The sequence below is a fragment of the Engystomops pustulosus genome, chromosome 1 (assembly GCF_040894005.1).
Source record: "Engystomops pustulosus chromosome 1, aEngPut4.maternal, whole genome shotgun sequence".
Taxonomy (NCBI): Eukaryota; Metazoa; Chordata; class Amphibia; order Anura; family Leptodactylidae; genus Engystomops; species Engystomops pustulosus.
In genome coordinates this window covers 210648025-210672084 of record NC_092411.1, presented here as the reverse complement: position 1 = coordinate 210672084, position 24060 = coordinate 210648025, and the positions used below count along the sequence as shown (strand labels likewise).

The following is a 24060-nucleotide window of genomic DNA, read 5'->3' as shown; positions in this document are numbered from 1 at the left end:
ATCTTCCGACTGAACTGTCGCATCAGAATTGTAATAGTTAATACATGGGGTGGATGTTCGGCATTATATTATATTTCTATTATATTTCCCATTTACACGTGTGTATGACCCATAAGGATGTGTCCATGTGTTTAGGTTTTCAGGTGCAGTTTTAATGTCAAATAATTTTATTGAACAAAAACACAGAAGATACCGGACCATTTAGAAGAATCGCTCACAGTGGATAATGTTGCATAGATGGTACTATAAATCAGTCCGATGATAGTTCTCCTATTAGGCACATAGGAGAAACCATGCAGGTGCAATTGCTAGAAAGTAAAATTGCAAACTAAACTAAAAGAAATAATCAGGCAGAGTTTGCCCTAGATTCACCCACGCAGGGGAGATATGAATCGGCAGCATAATTCACTGCAGAAATTTAGAACGCAGGGGATTGTCCAGAGTGGATTCCTACCGGGTTCAACACAAAAACACGTCAGCTAATTGAGCCAAGGCGCTAGTAGTGTTGAGGGTGATGGCAGCTGGAAGTAGTCTGTCCAAGGCTGCCCCATTTTGTAAAACACCACCATGTTATCATCCAGTATTGCCAAGAGCTTTTCATAAAGTGACATCTGCGAGAGCCTTGCCTTCACCTGGGCTACTAACAGGATCGATGACTTTCAGCCAAGACATTACCTATCTCCTATGTAAATATCTTCCTGTAAAACTGGATACTCCTTGCATCCAAGTTAATTTGCATTGGTACCCTTTGTCTATTGAGACACAAACAAAAGCGGTGGTCCTCTAGTGATCGGTGCTTCCCTGACATGGAGGAGGAGGAGGATCGGGGTGGCGGTTGTTGGCATATACACAAACAAGCCAACACAAGGGTAAGACCGCTGCTTGCCATTGGCAGTCACATTTAGATATATACAGTACCTTCACTATTTGACATGTAGTTACCCCTGAGAAAGCCACGGGTGTTTACGATATGCAGGTCTGATACCATTGTTATATGTTGGAACTCGTGGTTTCTATTTTACTTTTGTCATACTGCATGGCTATTGACCATTACCAGGTTATGTTATGATTGCATTTTGATTATGATATGTTATTTGGCCAGTCCTACCACTGTATACTTATTATACTTACCTTGTAATTTTTGCCTGAACGCTATAGGGATGGGGGTAGTGTGGATGGGAAATACTTTGGTTATGTCATGACCATTCCCTGACAGTACTACAGGAGTAGGCTTCACAATCATTTTTAGGACTGTTGAAATCATTTGAGCAATGTGGTTCCAAAACACTATCACCCTCAGGCATGATCAACATCCTCTAAAACAGAAGGGTGAGGCAGAGGGGAAGAATTTATGGATACGTTCCTGGACCAGATAGGACTTATGTAGGATCTTAAAGGACGTTTCCACTAGAATCACCAGGTGACTCCTCCTCGCCAAAACAGTGTCTGCTCCTCTGTAGTGACATGTTGACATTAAGGTCTGACACTCATGGTGGGAATTTCAAATCCCTAGATCAGTAATGGAGAACCTTTTAGAGATCAGGTGCCCAAACTACAACCAAAACACACTTATTTATTGCAAAGTGCCAGCACGGCAATTTACCGTATATACTCGAGTATAAACCGACCTGAGTATAAGCTGAGACCCCTAATTTTACCAACAAAAACTGGGAAAAACTACTGACTCGAGTATAAGCCGAGGGTGGGAAATGCATTGGTCAACACCCCCAATAGTATACAGCCTGCCAGCCCCCAGTAGTATACAGCCTGCCAGCCCCCAGTAGTATACAGCCTGCCAGCCCCCAGTAGTATACAGCCTGTCAGCCCCCAGTAGTATACAGCAGCCCCTAGTATTATACAGAAAGCCTCCAGTAGTATACAGCAGCCCCTAGTAGTATACAGCCTGCCCCCAGTAGTATACAGCAAGCCCCTAGTAGTATACAGCAAGCCCATAGTAGTATACAGCAGCCCCTAGTAGTATACAGCAGCCCCTAGTAGTATACAGCAAACCCCTAGTAGTATACAGCAGCCCCTAGTAGTATACAGCAAGCCCCTAGTAGTATACAGCAAGCCCCTAGTAGTATGGAATAAACAAAATTGTCGTGATGAAAGATACTAAGTTTGTGTTCAAGGGTAAGTAAGGTTACTGCCTGAAAATATAGAACACTTAAAAATGTAATACTTTATTGATTATTTGTTAAAACTAGGGCCACTCTTCAGCCACAAAATTCCTTAAAACAGGCAATTCAGTGGGTATCTAGAGGTAGATTCAGAGGAACCTTTATTTGTGACGGTCCCACTCAGAACCTTTCTCCCACTGAGTAAAGTGTGCTCTGCAAACATGTAGTCTCGTTTGATCAATTACAGATCACTACCATTTGCCTTGTATTCAACACACTGTTAAGGTGCCATTCACACTCGATCATGCATTATTTCCTAATTGCAGCCCCTAGTAGTATACAGCCTGCCCCCAGTAGTATTCAGCAGACCCTAGTAATGTACAGCAGCCCCTAGTAGTATACAGCAAGCCCCTAGTACTACACAGCAAGCCCCTAGTAGTATACAGCAGCCCCTAGTAGTATACAGCAGCCTGCCCCCACGGACCTTAAAAAAATAAACTTAAATACTCACCCTCCGATGTCGGCGCGGCTTACCGATGTCCCCGATGTTAGCGTGCCCCGTCTTTTTTCTTCTCCGTGGCACCTCTTCTTTCTTCCGGCATGGACGCGGCCATGTTTTCTTCTAGCATGCGCATACTATGATGCGGCCGCTGCTGACGTCATAGTATGCGCGGTCATGAAGAAAACATGGTCGCGTCCATACCGGAAGAAAGAAGAGACATTTTTTTTTATAATAGACTCGTGTATAAGCCTAGGGGACGTTTTTCAGCACATTTTTTGTGCTGTAAAACTCGGCTTATACACGAGTATATACGGTAAGTAGTTATTTATTGCTACCTGTTCTACCATAATTTTCAATTATATCGGCCTTTTGAGGACAACAAAACAGTTGAAAGAAGAAAGGCAAATTTTGACTAACGTAGCATCTTTCCGGTTCCTTATCTACAGGAAGAATGGTAGATGGACAAAACACCTCTAGACATTGAGTATAAGTACGCCATGTCTGGGAGGGTAGTCTGATGACACAGCGAACTAGCGAAATGAAGCAGATGCCCTAACACGAACATGGAGAAGGTCATGTTTCATCACAAAGGTGGCCGCTGTAGTCAACTTATCCCCATTTAGCAAGTGACGCATTTGCCTCAGGCCCCTCTCTCTCCAACTAAAGGCTCCCGGATGTATCCTTATTTATAACCCCCTGTGCGTTAATATCGAGAATAGTCTGGAGGGATTGTCCAACAGAGAGAAGGACTTGCACAACCTACACCACATAGTAAATGAATGGGAGGTAAAACAGGTGCCTAGTGATAACTTGGGTGGCAGTGGACTCCACAAAGGAGCTGGAGCTGCACAGCTTTATTTGTGTTAACCTGGCCACCTGATAGTACTTGACAATGTGGGGTACTGACATTCCCCCAACTCCCTTATGTAGGTGCATCAGGTGAGTCTTGATTCTAGGCTTCCTACCCTCCCATATAAAAGTGAAGATGGCCTTCTGGAAATCTTGTAGGTCCATTACAGGGATATGAATGGGGGGGGGGGGGGCAACGGGACAAGTACAGGATTTTAAGTAATGTGTTAATGTGCCCTACCCATGATATGGTGGAGACATCCCAGTTAGCAAAGTCAGATTGAAATTTCCAAAACATCAGCAAATATGTAATATAATTGGGCTTGGCTTTGAATCCAAAATTTAGTTCTATCAGCTTACCTATGTGGGAGGCAATGGGGCAGATTTAGTTACCTGTCCGACGAAGTACCCCGAAAGTGCATTGTGCGAGAATGCACTCTGCTACGATTCACTAAGATCGTGTGCCCGATATCCTGCATTTGTCACTTCCCCGCTCAGGTCCGACGGAGTTCACCATCTTTTTTGTGGTGCATATAAGTGCATTGTCTTGTGACTCAATTTGAAAGTTAAATCCCACGCTCAGTCTGAATCGTCCAATGGGACGTCCCCCAATTTCTGTCGCACGAAAGCCAGCTGCGCCAAAATCTGATTGCATACGACACAATGCCAGCGTAGACACCCGTTAAATACCTGTCACAGCCATGCAAAACGCCGGAAAGTCCGACGAAAGTGAGTGCTTGGACCCTTAGTAAATAAGCGCCAATGTTGCAGAAGAGTGCCACAGTTTTATCAAAGTTTACGCTTAGGCCAGAGGACCGAGCAAACCTATCCATCAGTGCAGCAAGATTAGGCAATGACGTCAGAGGCTTAGATATAGACAGTAGTAGATAGCCTGCGAATAGATACACCTTATATTGGATGCCCCCAAGTTCAAGTCCTGCAATGTTCGGATTAGCCGTGATCAGTCTCGCTAGTGTCTTCATTGACAAGGCAAATAATGCTGGGGACAGAGGGCAGCCTTGCCTAGTGCCTCTGGTAATACAAATAATAGACCTGTTAGTGGTAGGGAGCGGAAGGTAGACCTCCGTTACCGAACCCCTCTAGCACAGAAAATATGTATGGCCAAGTGACACTACCAGAGGACTTTTCAATGTGTAGGGCAAGAACCACCATGGGAGGTTTAGAGACATTGAACTGAAGGATAAGCTTTAGTACTTTTCTAACAGTATCAGAAGCAAGCCTAGATTTCAGATGCAGTTTTAGAAACCAAAAGCAGATGCGGATCTTTATGGGTGAGGACATATAATGGAGATGCTACTCCTCCTCTTTTTTGCACTCTATTCCTGGTTTGAACATCAAAAACAGTGTCAGAAAACCAGAATGTGTGGACACACACTGAGGGTGCTGCTAGTTTAGTAGTGACAAAGCCAGTGACAGGTTCTCCTTACAAAAACATCTTTGCTTGCCTTTCCTGACCTTTACAGAATTGTCAGCAATTTTAGACATCATTATATACACTTATGCATAGATGTCTGGACAACTGCAATTCCTGAAAGCATCTATTAGATAATCAATAATCTGTTTTAAAAAAGTAACCCGTTCAAGGGACTTTCCAGTCAGCAATAAAAATGTAACCTTATATAGCTAATGTGCAGTTAGAAAATGACGCAAGTCATAGCTCACAAAAACACTAGCTCCCAATTCATCAAAAGGTGTAGACTGCTTAATGAATTAGCCACATCTATTATCTGGCGGATGAGAGATAAAGGGGGAATGTAATAAGACACAATTACAGTTCATCGCCGGAGTTTCGCCTATAAGCAGAGACTCTGCATTATATTTCACAGCACGCAGACAACTTTTTCACGCAACACAGGTGTGTGCACCAAGAACTAAATTGGAATATCTGAGCAATAATTAAAATGCTGCAGATACCAAAGTGGAAGTGGAAAGTCCAATATCAGTTCAAGCGCAGCTTGTGAAGAAGTACTTATTGTATGGCCTATACTTCATACATTGCGACCTTGTGAATAAGGCCATATAAGGTATATACCAGACATAGAATAGAAGCAGTTAGTATATATTTACATACATAACCCTGCCTGACCAGCAGCCTCTTGTAGATCTTTCTGTAATGTGACTAATCCCTCTAGTTTCAAGTACTTCAACCCCATTTCTCCCATGTTGATCTCCTGAGTACAGATGACTACAAGGCTGAACATGTATCTGGGACAGCCTCATTCTCCAGATGCATTGGCTAGCAGAGGAGGTGTGGCATTGTGTAGCTCTGCCTTCCTTTACCTCAGTATAAAGAGGGGTGGGATTAAAAATTTTAACAGGCTCCCTTCTTTGGAAGCGTGAAGTCCGTCCCATACTGTTGCATAAGAAAATTTCGTACCTACTCTTATCAACAATTACAATATCTAAAATGTACTTTATATTAATATACTATTTAAATGAACCGTTTTGAATATAAAATTATATACTCGATTAGAAGCCGACCAAGTGTAAGCCGAGGTACTTAATTTTAACACAAAAAACAACAAAATTCTTTGACTCGAGTATAAGCCTAGGGTGGGAAATGCACAGCTTCCATCCAGTACATGACCATTCAGCCTCCTGCACCCCAGTACATAGCTAGCCAGCCCATGCCCACCAGTAAATAGCTAGGCAGCCCATGCCCCCTAGTATATAGCCAGGCAGCCCATGTCCCCCTGTATATAACCTGCCAGCCCCTGTCTCCAGTATATAGCCTGCCAGCCCCTGTCCCCAGTATATTGCCTGCCAGCCCATGCCCCCCAGTATATAGTCTGGCAGCTCTGGCCCCAGTATATAGCCTGGCAGCCCCTTTCCCCCAGCATATAGCCTGCCAGCCCCTGTCCCTAGTATATTGCCTGGCAGCCCATGCCCCCCAGTATATAGTCTGGCAGCTCTGCCCCCAGTATATAGCCTGCCTGCCCATGCCTCCCAGTATATAGCCTGCCAGCCCCCCCCCCCAGTATATAGCCTGCCAGCCCGAACCCCCCAGTTTATAGCCTGCCAGCCCTATGCCCCCCTGGTATATAGCCTACTAGCCCGTGCCCCCCGAGTATATAGCCTGCCAGCCCATGCCCCCCAGTATGTAGCCAGCCCGTGCACCGCAGTATTTAGCCAGCCAGCCTGTGCCCTCCAGTATATGGTCAGGCCCCTACTCCTAGTATGCCTAGCACAAAAAATACTCACCCAAAGCAAAAATTCTGTGTTAACTAAATCGATCCAGAACCATGTTACATACAGCACCAGAACCATGTTACATACAACACCAGAACCATGTTAAATACAACCACAGAGCCCAGATCATACCATAAATGCAGCCTCAAAACATAAATATGTGCTGGATTTACATATCCTTTGAGCTGACGTGAATTGGCATGGGATAACTTATCCCGGCACTCTTCACACATGGCAAGGAACCAAGAGAAGTTGTTATTATATTGGTAAGTGGTTAGAGTTATTTTTTTTTGTTTTTATACAACATATATATACAGTAATATATAACACCAGAACCAAGCGCTTGGCACAGTAACCAATATATTTAAAGTGCCCACCCACAGTGGTTAATCTAGTCACATTGCCTGCAATTGCTTCACAGTGGCCAATAGTCACGCCAGCAACCCCACAGTAGGCAGCAGTCACAGTGCCTGCTCACAGAAGTCAGTAGTAACAGTGCTATCCCCAGTAGTCAAAGTGATGCCTCCAGTAGCCAATGATATAAAAAAAAATAAACATACTAATCTTTCTGTGCCTTCTTCAGGGTGCTGCCCCGGCTTGGTGAGCCGCTAATGATTTTGTCAACCGGCTTGCACGAGCGGGTGGGATCCCATCCCTGGGTATAGAGATACAGCAGCATGTCTGAGAAAAGTCAGGAGAAGGGGATGTATGCTTGTACTGCCTGTAATATAGCCACTGCTCAGACATACAGAGAACATTCAGTACGGGTCAGCTGTAGGCTCCATGTTAGCAACAAAGCTTCTCAGTCTCATCTAAAGTCTTTCTCAGGTCCTGGAGACGTATGCTGTTTATTGTTACCGCTAATATTCTTATTTTTGCTTTAAGCTATTTATTTTTGTAACGCATGTTAAAGCAATTATACCTTCTCCTTTTTTGTACCTTTTCATAGAAAATGAATGGCGCATAACAAAAAGGTTCATAGGTCTATATAGCAACAAGTTATCCTCATTAACCCCTTTCTGCCTATGCTGTTTCCATTTTTTATGTTTTTTGCTGGTCTTCCTAGTGGTGCCATTGAATATTCCAAGCGGCATGTTGGGAAGCTGAAAAAAAATTCAAATGTGGTGAAATTGGCAGAAAAACGCACTTGTGCCAATTTCTTTGGGTTTCTGTTTTTACAACACTCAGCGAATGATCCAAAGGGAACAGCATCTTTATTCTTTGTGTTAGTTTTTTCACGTGGAAACCAAATTAGTAAATGTTTTTAGTTTCAACAAAATGTTTTTGAATTAAAAGCACAATAGTGCCCAACAATAGGTCATGACATAACATATGCCCCTTTGTAAGAGGATATCATAGAAGTAATTTTGGAGTAATGCATAGCCAGTAACTGTATTAAAGTGAACACGTGAATGGGGGAGGAGGGTGTGGGAGGGTTGGATTACCTGAGAATGGAGTTAGTACAAGATCAGTATAGGATATTTGGTCATTTTTTTTCTATTACAGGGTTTACTGCATGGAATAACCATTTTTATATTTTGATATTTAAGGCATTTTGTAATGCAAGGATATCTTAAAGGGGGTTTCCCATGAAGACAAGTTTCTTAAATGTATTCAGGATAACAAGATTCTCTAGTTCACTGTTATTACAGTATTTCACAGCTATAAGTCCAACCTGTCTCTATCAGTTCTGGTGTACACAATTTCAGTTGCCCTTAGACACGACCCTGTAACTTCTGACTTGGGGTCAGGCAAGCCACCTTGGATTTCTGTGTGATGGCCGTGGAGCTGAGTTTCTCTCTCTGCTCCCTGCAGTCCAGGGCCGAGCTCATTCACTGATACACAGAATCTGAGTTCCTGCAGGCAGCAGCATGAGGAGAACTACAGGCTACAGACAGATAAGTTCTTTATCTGGGGAGGCACAGCAGGAAGGCACAGCAGGAAGGCACAGCAGGAAGGCACAGCAGATCTAGTGTGTTGTTGAATAGCAGAGATGTAGGAGAGATGACTGTGTCAGTGTGTCATTGTGTGTATTAGGCATCTCATGGATCTTATCATCTCATCTATGTTCTGTCTCCTCACTCTCTTTCTATGTGTCAGATACTAGTACAATGTTCAAAAGCCAGATGGAAGTGTATATACACCTTGTACCCTGATAATCTAATTACACTATCAGCTTACAGAACTAGATGGATCATAAAGTATCTTCTTAGAGAGTCCCTGCCCACACTCTGGAATCTTACACTGACCAGCCTAGGGAATGATAGAAGCTAAAACAGCAATACAATTTAGTAAAATTGTGAAGTAAAGGGTTAAAATGATCTTTATTGTGTTAACATCACTAGGGGATTGAAATTTGAGAATTTCCTTTCCTGGGAAAACCCCTTTAAGCCTCATGCACACAGCCATGTACACGTCTGGACCAAAGCATGGCTGGGTGGAAAAGGGAGGAAGAGTGAGCAATTTTCTATCGGCTGCCAATAATGTACAACAGGGGACCGTCAGGGCTTCAGTTTCTCTAGGAAAGCCCCTTTTATGGCATTCAGTTTTCCTTGTTGTCACCTATGACTTTTATGTCCTTCCCACCTTATTATTTGTGCACTGCAAAAGTTTGCTTCTGCCTACTTGAAAGTAGTACCATCAGTAGTGGTAGAAGTAGTAGTAGTAGTACTATTCACCCCTTAACTCCCTTATTTGTTTTTGTCATTTCAGTATTTATATTAAATGAATGCTGAGATAATGGCGCAGACACTTATTGTCCGTGAAAATGGCTCAGGCCGTGTGCCCTCCTCATACAACCTTAACAACACTGTGCAATATGGGTATCATTAAAGGGAACCTGTCATCAGGGCATACATTTTCATCTAATTACAGGTTCCCATAGTTCAAAGTTGATAAAAGTTAAGGAAGATCTAGCAGAACAGATAGTGATGAGGACTGTAGCCTTGTAACAGACGCCCCAGCTAGCAGGGAGATGTAATTGGGTGAAAATGTGTGATCTTGATGACAGGTTCCCTTTCAGGGGTTAATTAGCCTTCTAGTGCCGCAACCTTGGAAGAATATTCCAAATGTGGTCAAATTGACAAATATACACAGTTTTGCTATTTTGTAATAGGGATTTCATTAAACAAATGTGCATGTAATAACAGTAAACTTTAATAGAATATTTTATAAAGTAAGTCAGATCTTGCTTCTCTTCTATCAGTCTTTCTGCCCCTATTTAGGTTTTAGGGTACTGGTTGGAAAAGTCTTTGGAGAAGGGAGAATAGCTCCTGGAGGAAGAGGTAACTGCAGGGGTGGATAAGACTGGCATGGGCCCAGGGCTTTATGAGTATTATAGCCCCTACACGTCTTGGATGCACTTCCTACATTTGGTACTAGAATCAAGCGTATTGGGGAATGGAGGATGTGTCCCTTCTGTCTGTTTTAAATATGCAGTTTAAGGACGTTTGGAGGTCCAATTTCTCTTGTGTATATATTATTGATGGGTAAAGATCCTTCTCAGTATAAAATTTGTTGGGTGGTTTGGGTGGCCATGGGCCCCCCTAGAAGGCTTTGGTCCCAGGCTACAGCCCAAATCACATCTACTGTAATCCAGTATTGGGAACCTGTTATTGGGCTACTGCTATTCAGGTGTATTTTTAAGAGAAGTCACTTGCTGGAGTTACAGAGGATTACCCCCTTCTACTATCTCCACCTCATGTGGCCATGGATGGACATGAAGGTTGGTGTGGCCAGTGCCGGAGTTAGCTAGAGTAGGGTGCACCTGCCCTGCGTCCGTGCACTCGCTATAGCCCGCAAACTTTAATGACTGAAAGCTTACAGGTTATGACTACAATGTGCAGGGTCTGGCATAGAGTTGTCCACTGTGCAGTCACAGCCTCCATGTGTATCCAGTGAAGTCTGAGGAACGGGGACTTCATCATATTTATGATGAATCTCCCCCGTAGTCTATATATTTTTAAGGGGGTTTAAAAACATTTTTAAGTAGATTTCAGAAGTAATCTCTATAGTTTTGCCACACTAGTATCATTTGAAAGATATTTGATTGTGAGGCTAAAAAATGTTAGTGATTTTTGTATTCTACTATCTTATTTCATGTGGGACAAACAACTCTGTCGTTTTCTTGGATTTCATCTTAAGAATGCTAATAGATTGGCTTCCAAAAAGGACAGTCAGTCACCATGATATTATTAACATTCTCATTATTGACAGGTCTTCCTAATATGTCGTTTGTATCAAGATCATGGAATATAAAAAAGTCTTAAGGTAGATGATGTAGCCCAGAGAATACAAGGAGGAATTGTGTGGGGAAAAGATAAGAACGCATATAATCTGTGGATTCATAATACCACTACAATATCCATGCTTCCTACCAATTCAACTTGTTTCATATAGTAAGACGTTAAAAAGGTTACTTCAGAGGAAGAAAGAATTTATAGTTGAAAAACTTAAAGCAGTTACTGTCGGGGTCGTAATCGACAAACAACCGGTCCTATCAGTCACCTCAAATCAAACAGAGCAAGCGTGCACATTCTCAAGAAAGAATCTGATACAAAGTTGTCCAGTTTCAGTCTCGAGACAAGCTCGTACTGCCCAGCACAACAAGACTTTATTTCCGTGTTAGCAAACTTTATACAGAACGGTAAAAAAGGCGTGGTTATGTGTCATGCAGCTTCATAGTGGGCAAGGATTAAGCATATGTGTCTAGCATCCGATGTGCCCTGATTGGTCAGTTCCAGTATCTGGGCAGATAATGTCCTGGGCGTTGACAAAACCTTAGGTTTCGATGTGAGTCTTGACGCCATCTTGGAATAAGGCATGTTGATCTATTTCCGGAAATTGGGTGTTGGCTGTGTAATATCAGTGGATGCCGGCGCCATCTTAAGTAACATATCTGAGCATATTGCTGAGGAGGAAAAACTTTAGTATTTGCCAGCTATATAAAAGTATAAAAGTATAAAAATATAAAACTATAAGCTCATATACAAATATTCCCATTCATGTATAAAACTATAAAGCTCATGTACAGATATTCTCCTTCACATTACCAGCACATCAAGAACTGCTTAAAGAGAACCTGTCATGCTTATTCACCTACCCAAAATAAATACTTAATTAAAAACTAGGGTTAAAAAGCATTACCCTTATCCCTAAATGGTTCCTCTCCATGGCTGAAATGTTAAAAAATCAGTTTGTAAACTAATATGCAACTCACCTATGTTGAATCCAGTGACACTACTTAAGTCTAGTGAAGCTCTGCATATTTATGGGTTACTAGCATTTCCCTGCCTCTTTGTTCCTGGTATGATATTCTGATGTAGAGAGCTCTGTTACATCTTTGGGGACTTAAAGTCTTGTGACCAGAATTACATAATCAAAGTTCCTGTTACACCTGCAACGTCTACCCCTGTATGTATCTGATCACATGCAATCACAGCATGCCTCCATGGTGGATGAGGAGAAGTAGAAATCCGTGGAGGATGAGGAGGAGCAAAAGTCCATGGAGTCAGCTGTGATTTCATGTGATCATATATACATGGTCTACAGTTTTCTAAGGTTAGGAGGCTAAAAGACCTGTTATATCACTCTGGTTACATGACATGCTGAGATAGGAGGGGTCGGACGGGTAAAATAAGCCTTCTCTGATGCCAGGAAATATAAAATTGATTTATGTGGATGTAAGGGAAACACTTTTTAACTAAAAGAAGTTTGTCAGTTAGTTAATAGGGCTCTATATGAACTTGTCACTAGCTGTATATGTTAAAATGTGGTTACAAATTCCCTTTAAGCTAGTGCTCAAGTCCCTTTTGCACCCCAATTCCTGCTTTTTCCCGAATCAGAGGAAATGCTTGAAGATGCCCAGGCACAAAATCACTGGCTGGAGTAGTGACTAACATTAGGTAGCTTATCTAAGTACTTCCTATGTGCCAAGAGATACCAGGAAGTGGACTGTAGCAGAGACTTGTGAAGAAAAGTGTAACCTTTCTTTATGTTAATGACCTCTTGCAACTTTTTCAATGCAATGAAAGAGTTTTTAAATTTGTAATTGTCATTTTAATAAAAGATGACACCTTTCCATTTGTGACAGTGACACTTCCCTCTGAGCTATTCATGTATGTGTTGTGCCAAAACTTGATATTCCATATTTGCCCAAAGCTTTTATTTTTGATTAAAAGACATATAAAAAATGCATAGTATTTAAATTGCATTTTTAGAACTTTCTGGAATAAAAAGTAATTCTGAAATATATTACCTACACTCACTGGCCACTTTATTAGGTACACCATACTAGTAACGGGTTGGACCCCCTTTTGCCTTCAGAACTGCCTCAATTCTTCGTGGCATAGATTCAACAAGGATTACCAATCGGGATAACGCTTACAACATATTCACATAAGGTCCCTATACTAACCAAAGCATCAGTACCAAATTCAAGTATACAGAACCACAATAAAATTCTAAATACATCAAAGGTAAATATTTAAACAGTATATCTTTATTTCTATTTGTGCTCAAAACTGGCAATCAACAATCAATATTAAAAACATCCCATAAAAACAAAGAGTGGTGGTGGTCAATACAATGATCAATATTAGGCCATATTAGGCATACAAGTAGAACAGGGAGAAATATCACGGTATAACCAGAATTCAGAGCCCTAACCAGGCATTCCACACTATCTATTCATACCACAGTAGAGAGACTCCCCGACCACCACCACAGCACCCCGACGCACGTTTCGCCGTCGCTTCCTCACACCCCCTTGAGGAAGCGACGGCGAAACGTGCGTCGGGGTGCTGTGGTGGTGGTCGGGGAGTCTCTCTACTGTGGTATGAATAGATAGTGTGGAATGCCTGGTTAGGGCTCTGAATTCTGGTTATACCGTGATATTTCTCCCTGTTCTACTTGTATGCCTAATATGGCCTAATATTGATCATTGTATTGACCACCACCACTCTTTGTTTTTATGGGATGTTTTTAATATTGATTGTTGATTGCCAGTTTTGAGCACAAATAGAAATAAAGATATACTGTTTAAATATTTACCTTTGATGTATTTAGAATTTTATTGTGGTTCTGTATACTTGAATTTGGTACTGATAGATTCAACAAGGTGCTGGAAGCATTCCTCAGAGATTTTGGTCCATATTGACATGATGGCATCACACAGTTGCCGCAGATTTGTCGGCTGCACATCCATGATGCGAATCTCACGTTCCACCACATCCCAAAGATGCTCTATTGGATTGAGATCTGGTGACTGTGGAGGCCATTTGAGTACAGTGAATTCATTGTCATGTTCAAGAAACCAGTCTGAGATGATTCCAGCTTTATGACATGGCGCATTATCCTGCTGAAAGTAGCCATCAGATGTTGGGTACATTGTGGTCATAAAGGGATGGACATGGTCAGCAACAATACTCAGGTAGGCTGTGACGTTGCAACGATGCTCAAGTGGTACCAAGGGGCCCAAAGAGTGCCAAGAAAATATTCCCCACACCATGACACCACCACCACCAGCCTGAACCGTTGATACAAGGCAGGATGGATCCATGCTTTCATGTTGTTGACGCCAAATTATGACCCTACCATCCGAATGTCGCAGCAGAAATCGAGACTCATCAGACCAGACAACGTTTTTCCAATCTTCTACTGTCCAATTTCGATGAGCCTGTGCAAATTGTAGCCTCAGTTTCCTGTTCTTAGCTGAAAGGAGTGGCACCCGGTGTGGTCTTTTGCTGCTGTAGCCCATCTGCCTCAAAGTTCGACGTACTGTGCGTTCAGAGATGCTCTTCTGCCTACCTTGGTTGTAACGGGTGGCGATTTGAGTCACTGTTGCCTTTCTATCAGCTCGAACCAGTCTGCCCATTCTCCTCTGACCTCTGGCATCAACAAGGCATTTCCGCCCACAGAACTGCCGCTCACTGGATGTTTTTTCTTTTTCGGACCATTCTCTGTAAACCCTAGAGATGGTTGTGCGTGAAAATCCCAGTAGATCAGCAGTTTCTGAAATACTCAGACCAGCCCTTCTGGCACCAACAACCATGCCACGTTCAAAGGCACTCAAATCACCTTTCTTCACCATACTGATGCTCGGTTTGAACTGCAGGAGATTGTCTTGACCATGTCTACATGCCTAAATGCACTGAGTTGCCACCATGTGATTGGCTGATTAGAAATTAAGTGTTAACGAGCAGTTGGACAGGTGTACCTAATAAAGTGGCCGGTGAGTGTATATATAGGGATGTAATATTACCACTGTACAAGGCATTGGTTCGGCCTCACCTGGAATATGCTGTCCAGTTCTGGGCACCGGTCCATAAAAAGGATGCCCTGGAGCTGGAGAGGGTTCAATGTAGAGCCACAAAAATGATAAGGGGTATGGAGGGTCTTAGTTATGAGGAAAGATTAAACAACTAGATTTATTTAGTCTGGAAAAGAGACGACTACGAGGGGACATGATTAATTTATTTAAAACTATTAGACTATATTAAGGGCATTAGTTTTTATGGCATGTGTAGCAGTTATCTGTCATTCCATTGAATAAAACTTTTCTTTCTTTTTATGCTAAGTTGGATCTTACCAAACAATATGCTTTCATAAACAGTTCTTTGCAGCCGTACGTGCGTCCAGCTGACGGTCGTGTGCATGGGGCCTTATAGCGAATCACCAGGCTGAAGTACAAATTTCAGAAGTAGATTCAAATCTGTGTATTGGACTCAAGTAAAAATGTCCACTTCAAGGAGTTTTTTCGTTATTAAATTGGTTATGTTAAAAAACCAGTGACCTATAAAAGGCAGGGTTATCTATGAGCACATGGATTCACCTGGATTCAAACAATTATTAATAGCAATGAGATGGATTTTGAACCCAGACCATGGCGGTCTTGTGTGTTCCCTCTGACAGGATCTGCACTTCTTTTAGCTTTTTTTAGCCCTGGTTAACATTTGCATTTACATAAAGCATAGTAAAAGCGATGTTAAAGCATGCGTTAATGTTGTGTTTATATTGCGTTTTGTAAACGCAAATGTTAACAGTAATGTAATTAGGCAAATCACCTCTCCTCAGATGTTGTAATGGGTTTCAAAACAAACTTTTGACCGCACCCTTAGAATTAACAAATACATTTTTAAAAAATGTAAATGCTAAAATTTTTCAAAAAGAGGTCACTGTGCAAAATTTTAAACATTTACAATTCCAATTTACATGTTAAAGTAGGGTCCATGAAAAATAATCCTTCCTTTGCAACTGCCCTCGACCAGGTGCAGATTTACGCCTAAAAAGTTGCAAAAATAAGCAAAAAAAGTGATACATAAGTGAAAAGTTGCACAGAACATCTGGAAAACAAAGATACATAAGGCACACTGCACAAAGTGCAGGCCAAGGGGTACTTGAAAAACGACAGAAAAAATTGCAGTGAAAAATCGCAAGAATGACCAAAGTCTCAAAAATGAGACAATTCGACTAGCAGAAATAAAGATACATCTCCCTAAATGAGAAAATGCATAGGTGGAACTTTAGATCATCTGTATAATTTCACATTATTGTAGGAATAGGGGGGCTGTGTGATCATGTCGTACATTATTTATGACCTCATCTTTACAACCATATCACCCTTTTATATTATTCTACCTCAGTTCAGTAGATTGTGTCAATATGAATGTACGCTCTGCTCTTGGTCTAGAAATACATTCCCATTTTTGCATATTTTAGCAATACTTGCTCATCGCCCAACCTTCATTTTCCTTCTCTGCATATCTTGTGTAATAATCAGATTTTGTTATCTGGAGCGGTGACCTCCTTCTGTCTGTCTGTTTTTAAAGTAACGTGTGGTGATTAACAGAACCAGCACATGTCCAAAATATCATCTGAAATCAATTTTTATCCACAGATCTTTTTCCAAGTTTGCCAGTAAAAGGTTAAATTTAATATTTTTCATCCATATAATGTGCCGGATTGTAAAGGCCCCCCTCAGCATGGCAGGCACTCAGGAGTATCATATTCTGTGTCAGCTAAACTAGTTCAACTCTTGGGTGATACATTTCAGCGAATGTGTGCAGATGCTCCTTCTTTATTATTGTAGTTGCCCAGTTTAACCCCTTATGTACTAGTTCCAAAAATGCTTAATTTGTGCTGTGTAAAGTGGTATAACTATGTAAAAGGGAACCTGTCACCTCTGATATGCCCCATAAAACACCAAGAGTGACTTATTCTATACTTTACATACGTACAATTAATGCCTTTATTTACTTATATACTTATTTATGTTCAACTGTTGCTCTAAAAAAGAACTTTATTCATCCTTAGTTGGTGTTAAGCGAGTGTGATGTAGGAGCTAGGGTGGTGTTTGGAGACTGAGCGGCCATAAGGTGGTGGAGGGAGCGTGACTTCATGGTTGAGTTTCCTCCTTAGTGCAGAGAGAGGATGAATAAAAGTGCTTTCTGACCAATGGTTGAATGAAAACAAGAAATAAAAGCAGCAACTCAATAATCAGTAGTGATGTTACTATGCACAGTTTGCCTCTCTGTTTGCCACCAAATTATTGAATACTGGCACAGGGTCTTTAAAAAAACTGAGTGCACCATTTTTTTTTTTTTGTGCGCTCAATTTAATGGGCGTGTACCACATTTCGCAGTAAGAATCGCAGTAAGAAATGTGGTGCACAGTCCGAATCAGCATCAGAACCCCCTTTGCGGTGTGGGTGACAGTGCAAGAGTGGCGCAGACACTTAATAAATACTTTTGCAGGTAGCTTGCACATTCTTTCTAATGCAAAGTGAGACAGAAAACAGGCCCATCCTGTTTAAAAGATTTGCCTAATGTTTCAAAATTTTTCTCCTTTACTAATATAAAGCAGCTTTCTTTTTTATTTTGTCATTGAAATGTTTTTTTTCTGTGCGCTTCCATCTTGCCGATGCTCTGCTTATAGCATTTAGTTATATGAAGCAGTCAACTTATTGTGAAGATATGTTTAACACGTTACTTTCTAATTTATCATTGTGTTCCTTTGTACCTATGTAACATTGCCAGTATATTTCCCTTCTCATGTGCATAGATGATTGTTATTTGTAGGTTGTATATACCATACTTTTTGTTCTCTGAATTTAAACCAATGTTCTTAATAAGCAGCAAACATGGGAACTAAAACATGTAATATTGGAATTTGTACAACTTTTATTTGATGCATAGATTTAACATTATACAAAAAAAATCTGGAAAAATCTGTGTTGAGTAAGTGATTAAGAATTGTCACCATTGTAATATTCCATTTTTTTTTCTAGGTAAGTAGCTGTTAAGAGATATGAAGATTTAATGTATATGAACACCATGCTGCAAAAGGTATTTTAACATACTGGTCTTAATTGGGGCAAGATGGAAATTGAAGGCTTACACGGGTTGTGCCGCTGATTATTTCGTTTCCAATGATCTTAAGGGCAGGGTCTAGAACGTCCCATGAAATGCCATTCCTGTGTTTTATTCTCTTCTATACCAATGGGGGAGCAAGTTGCCCTAGAAGTCCAATAGACAGGAATAAGATACAGGTTGGGCATGCGGCAGTCAGAGCTCATTTATTCCCTATCCTGGGGATAGGAGCTACATTTCTTTTGTTGGGGTTCTTTTAGTCCCAAAGCTGTGGATATTTTCGACTGTAAAGCAGTGGTCAATGTATTTTACATTGCAAACAGGGATATATTTTCTATAAATATGTGATAAAAAAACAATGAAGAATTGGTTCAGATGTCAGACTGCAGTGGCTGTATTTCTGTCTTGTCACTGGTGGTAAAATTCCTTCATGAGCAGCCTGATGTTATTGCCTCATTTGGGTGTTATTTGTTTTTTTTATTGATTTATCTTACTTTGTGCTAGTGAAACTAGCCTAGATAGACATTGAACAGCTGATTCTGGCAATCCTACACATTAAATGCCTCCATAAATTTGGAAATATAACAAAATGGTGATTCATGAAATGGCTATGTAGGGTCTCTCAATGATTGTCCCTTTGTCAGGGCCCTGTATGTGGTTTTGGGTACATGGTAAGAATGATAGATGATTCTAAATGTTTAAGATGGCTTTGGATGTAAGTTTTTTTGCCATAAACTATGATGTCAGGTTACTAATTACTATGTCCGGTTGAGTAACTCACTGTCATTCAGGTTGTTTTATCTATCAAAGTATTTGATAGAAGAATGAAAAGCTTACATTGCTGCATGAAGTTTTGCAGCCATTTTCAAGTTTGTGCTGGAAAATGTATTATTAGTGTCTGAGAGCAGAACATGGCAAGCAATCAGAGCTCAGCTTTCATTTTCCCAAAGATGTTTTTATAATTAAAGCTGAGCTCTGATTGGTTACCAATTAGTTTGTTCTTAGACATTTCTGATAAATCTCTCCAGAATGTCTATTATTACTGGTTAACCAGATAGACCTCTGTCCCCAAGGCCAGAAAATAAGTCCTGAAACTATACTGAACAGCATGACAGGAGATAGGAATAGAGACGGGAGGGTGATGGTTTGGCACTCGTGCAGCGTGTATTCTAGAAAAGGTCCTGGCGTACTCACTGATCGTATCCATAGACATATACTGTCAGATGGAGGCCTCCCTTTGGCTTATGTCTGGGAAGTGTACAACGCATCCAGCATGGAAAACAAGATATAGAAAATTATAGTATACCTGGCATCCATCCCCCATTAGCTGCTGAACATTCACTTTGAGTGTTCCCTCATATATGGACGCCATAAGCATCATCACCAGCAAACACTGCCTGCTGCCATTGTTTTTTTTCGTATAACTTTTTTATTAGATTTTCAAAACAAAACAAATTTTGAAAAAAACAGCGCTCTCGGGGACAAAAGACAATCCAACATTTACAGAAATTATCAAACACTCCACGGAAACCGGGTTACTTTAGTAAACGATAAGGCACATTTATAACGCCTGCTGCATTGTTTGCTCCTCCTGACACTTACGTGGAGAGGGCAGAACAGGAAGATGTATCCCACTGGATGAGCATAAGGCAGGATACTATGCAGCCCTCCTTTGTATGGATATGTTGGAAATTATCCTGATGTGACTTACACCAGAGGGTAGGAGTGAGATGTGAACGTAGTCGAACTGTACCGCACACTGGATTCCACTTTACCTTCACATGGCTTCTAAGTATATGTTTTCATTGGTATATCTCCAGTGTATATCTTGACTCTGGTACCATATGTAGGAAGTGACTTCCAGGAGCATGTAGGGGCTATAATACTAATACAGCCCAGGACCCACAGCAGTATTAATCCACCCCTGCCCCCCCCCCCCCAAAAAAAGGGGGAACAGGGACAACAGTGACTGTGGTATTGATACTGTACGATATGTGTGTGACATATGACCCTTAGCGGCCAACCAGTATGTCTTGAACACATCAGGAGTCCCCAATATGATTTTATGTGAGGTCTGCCCAAATCCAAGATGGCCGCCGGTACCACGGACTTTAGTGCGCATGCACCAACTTTCTGCACAGTCCGGTTGCCAGGGCAACATGTCACTTCCGGTTTCAGACGGAACGGAACCATTACACACAGCCGACTTCCTCCACAACAGATAGAGGTTGGCGCCAGAACACAGCTGATTCTACACTGTATCAGGAATTCATGAATGAAGAGCCGAGACTGGGGGCGGTCCGATCGCCGATGGGAGGGTACTTGCTTTTATTTACACAGGTACACATATAACTTATGCACAATCTGCTACAAATTTTCACTGTACCAAGATCTGTTTAGGTCTTCTTTATCACTTACTCACATATACACTTTATATATTCATGTATTGATTGCTATATGTATTGTTTTTCACGGTCCTTGCATGGACCAATGAGATGTATCACTGGCCTTTATATGTTTGCATATTGACCTATGTAACATGCTTGACAAAGGCTCCTTGTGAGCTGAAACGTTGCACATGGAATAAAAGACACCCCGTCACTTTTTTGATACCAATCCGGAGTGCTGCCAGTTTTTGAAACTTTGATACTGTACGATAGCTAGAAGGCCGGGATCTCTGGCAATATAGTCATTAGTATAAAGTAATGTGAGTACATGTGGTTTTGCCCCATGTCTCTCCATCTGAGTCCTTCCACATCTCTATATACATTCATACATTCACATAACGTTCACATAAGTTCATACGTTGTCATGGCTTATGACGCTGTAAAATGAATATTTCAAAAGCAAGAGGATTTTAACACATTTTAACATCAACAGGTAGAATTATGAGGGAACCAATGTTAATCTTTTAATTTACCTTCACAGGGGGTGTTCCCCACAAAATAAATTGATGGAAATGTTGAGGCTAGGTTTGCATTTGGAACAAATTTTAACTGCAAATTTCCCTTTAACCTTCTTTTAGGGGATTTGTTACTTTACCTGACATAAAAGTCCTGCATTTTTAAACAAATCTGTGAGTGAAGCTTGTAATGGAGCCTCCAGAGCTTATGTAAACCTGAGAAACATTAAGAATAATAATGATGGAGGCAAGGTTATATATTTCTTTTAATCTTGCAATACCAGTTGACCAAAGTCCTTTCTCCATAGCTTTAAGCAATACACCAAGAAACAGGTGTCTAAAATCTTATATTGATTAGAAGGATCTTGGGGATTTGGAAATTACGGTACTCCACTGAGGCGGTAAGAGATACCGGTTTGCAGTTATATGTACACACATTTCACTGTCGCATTGCATTCCCTTTTCATTCATTTGTAAAGCGCTACGGTATTTGATGGCGCTATATAAATAAAGATTATTATTATTATACTTCATTTACCCCCTTCAATGGTTTTTAAGTGTTTTTAATGTATCAAAAATAATCATTTCTATTTTTGTACTTATTTTTTCTCTAGTGTTATAAAGGAATGGAATTAAATAGCATTTTTCCCATTTATGTAGCGATGTCTGCAGTGTTTAAATTGTAATATACTCCTGCTTAAATTGGTTTCTAGGAAGCAAGTCTGACCCAGCATGTAGTAAGCGTTTACATTTCACAGCTAGTGAACACGGCGTTTGTGCAGTTCTGCTTCCAGAAATCACTTTTGTACTTGTGGCTGATGGAAGAGAGTGGAGCCAGAGCATGGTCCGGAGAATGTTGGCAGCTATTTCTGGGTTTTGTGTGGTGAGATAACAATAGACTTGTTATGTAGGGTGCTAATTAACTTGCTGCTCATGGGTGCGCAACTACAAGATGAGACATTAAGTAGGTGGAAGACACACACTGAGCATTTCCTCCCACCTGCTAAACTTTTTCTCTGTTCTGTTTGCTTATATTTCGCTCACTTTCTTTTATGATGATTTTGATGATTTTCCTTTAAAGGGAATATAATATCAAAATCTACTATCTATCATAATAAGTCTGGGCCACTTACTGATAGATCCACTGTTACTGTGGATCTTATATTTGTCATCCATGGCCTCCTTCCTTCTAAAATTTACTTTTATAATTATGCAATAGCATCCGAGGTGGCTCTGGTTGATGTTTCCAGTGCAACTCAGTGCTACAGCTTCACAGGCTGTTACAATGAGCACGGAAGGAGGCCATAGATAACAAATATAAGAAGATTACCACTGTTACAGTGCCTGGATCTATGAATAAGTGTTCCTGGTTTATCATGATGGATTTTGATTGTAAATTTCTTTGCTGACTATGTACATTTGATTATTGTCGGCTGAACCTGGAGATTTTAACACAACCATTAATTGTGTTCAGAAGGTGATTGACTGTTTCCTGAGAATTAGGGTGCATCCACACAATTAGGTTATCTGTTGTAGTTTTTGAAGCAAAAAGCAGGTGTGGATCATGTTAGAACATGACATTGAGAGGTGCTACTCTTTATTTTATTCCACTCCTGATTTGGACATCAAAAACTGCATCTGAAGACCTGAATGTCTGGACGCACCCGCAGTATTGAGAGTGGAGAATGATTGGGCAGTCAGAGCTCTTTTGTATTCGAGGAAGATAAGCCTTCACTATAAGGGTGCTGTCACACATTCAGTTTTTTTTAGATGCAGTTTTTAATGCCTAAACCAGGAATAAAGTAAAAGTAGGAGGAGGAGCAGCGCCTTTCAATTATTTGTCTCAACCCATTATCATCCACACCTGCTTTTGGCTCCAAAAACTGCATCTGAAAAACTGAACGTGTGGCTACACGCTTAGGGTGAAGACACACATGGCGTTTTTGGGCCGTTTTTACTAAGTGCGTTTTCACATGGTTAAAAACGCATGCGTTAAAAAAAGCATCCGTTTTTAAAAAAACGCATCCGTTTTTTGAAAACACATGGGTTTTTGTCCGTTTTTCCGAAATTGCGCATGTGGATGCGTTTTTTAAAAACGGCCTAAAAATGCCACGTGTGTCTTCGCCCTAAGGGTGCTGTCACACAGTGCAATCTTGGACAGTTTGTTGGACTGTTTACCATGCGTTTGGCTGGTTTGAATTTGTTTTTCTTCATTTCTGGAAGTATAAGCAGCTGTAAAAACCAGCCAAACACTTGGTAAACATACAACAATGCATTTGTTCTCAGTGCGTTTAAAAACAGTCCAAGAACACCCCATGTGACAGCACCCTTTGCATGTTGTAAGGGATTAGTGCATTGTTTCTATTCTGGACACATGTAAACCAAATCCAGCTGAGCTTGCATGGAGTTGTCTGAAAACAACAATGTTGTCTAATATGTATGTCCGGCCATTTACTTCTTTTTAATTGTTGCAAATATAAGCAAAGCATGTAAAGGAAACATGCAGTGGGTCAATTTTGGACTTCTAGTTGGCTACCAACTGATATATAGTGTCACAACTATTACCAAGGATTTGGTGGTAAAAACCTATAATACAGATAACGCTATAGCTTGACTAGTCCATATTTGTGCAAATAATGGCTTCAAGGCATTTCTCACTTGAGATGTAAAAGTATTATTGCTGAATGGAAAAGTCTAGATACCTTGCATACCATAGCACTGTAGATTAGCCATAGCGGACGGTCTATCATATCATTTATGCATTGCCCAGCACATTAGATTACATAGAGAAATAGTCAGTGAGCCGCAGAGCTGCAATATATCCCGGCATAGTCAAGCTCCAAGTGGCTTTGGCTAAAATGGAAAAATGATTCAATCCTGTCTGCCTGCATTTATGGTATAATCACATTTCTGCTACTCTCTCCATGCTGCCTAGACATATTGTATCTCTTAATTAGTTTAAATTGCTCATTCGTTACATTTAATGATCATAATTACTGAGTCACATGATCAATAATTTTATCATGTTTTTCCACTCTCAGATGGTCAAAGTCGGTACATTGCACTTTCTTAGTTTATTGCCTTCTCTACAAATGTCAGAGAATTTGCTCA

The 24060-nt window shown here is 40.9% G+C and overlaps 1 protein-coding gene across 2 annotated transcripts in view; it reads left to right on the top strand.

The window, feature by feature from the left end:
- Positions 1–24060, top strand: part of ANK2 (ankyrin 2) — a 336471-nt gene that overhangs the window by 60451 nt on the left and 251960 nt on the right. The window contains exon 2 of one of the 2 annotated variants that reach the window (XM_072119243.1): positions 17966–18023. The exons of the other annotated variant lie outside the window; for it this stretch is intronic. Coding sequence (XP_071975344.1) covers positions 17997–18023 — 27 coding nt within the window. The 5' untranslated portion in view covers positions 17966–17996. The remainder of the gene's footprint in view (positions 1–17965; positions 18024–24060) is intronic. 2 annotated transcript variants of the gene reach the window in all.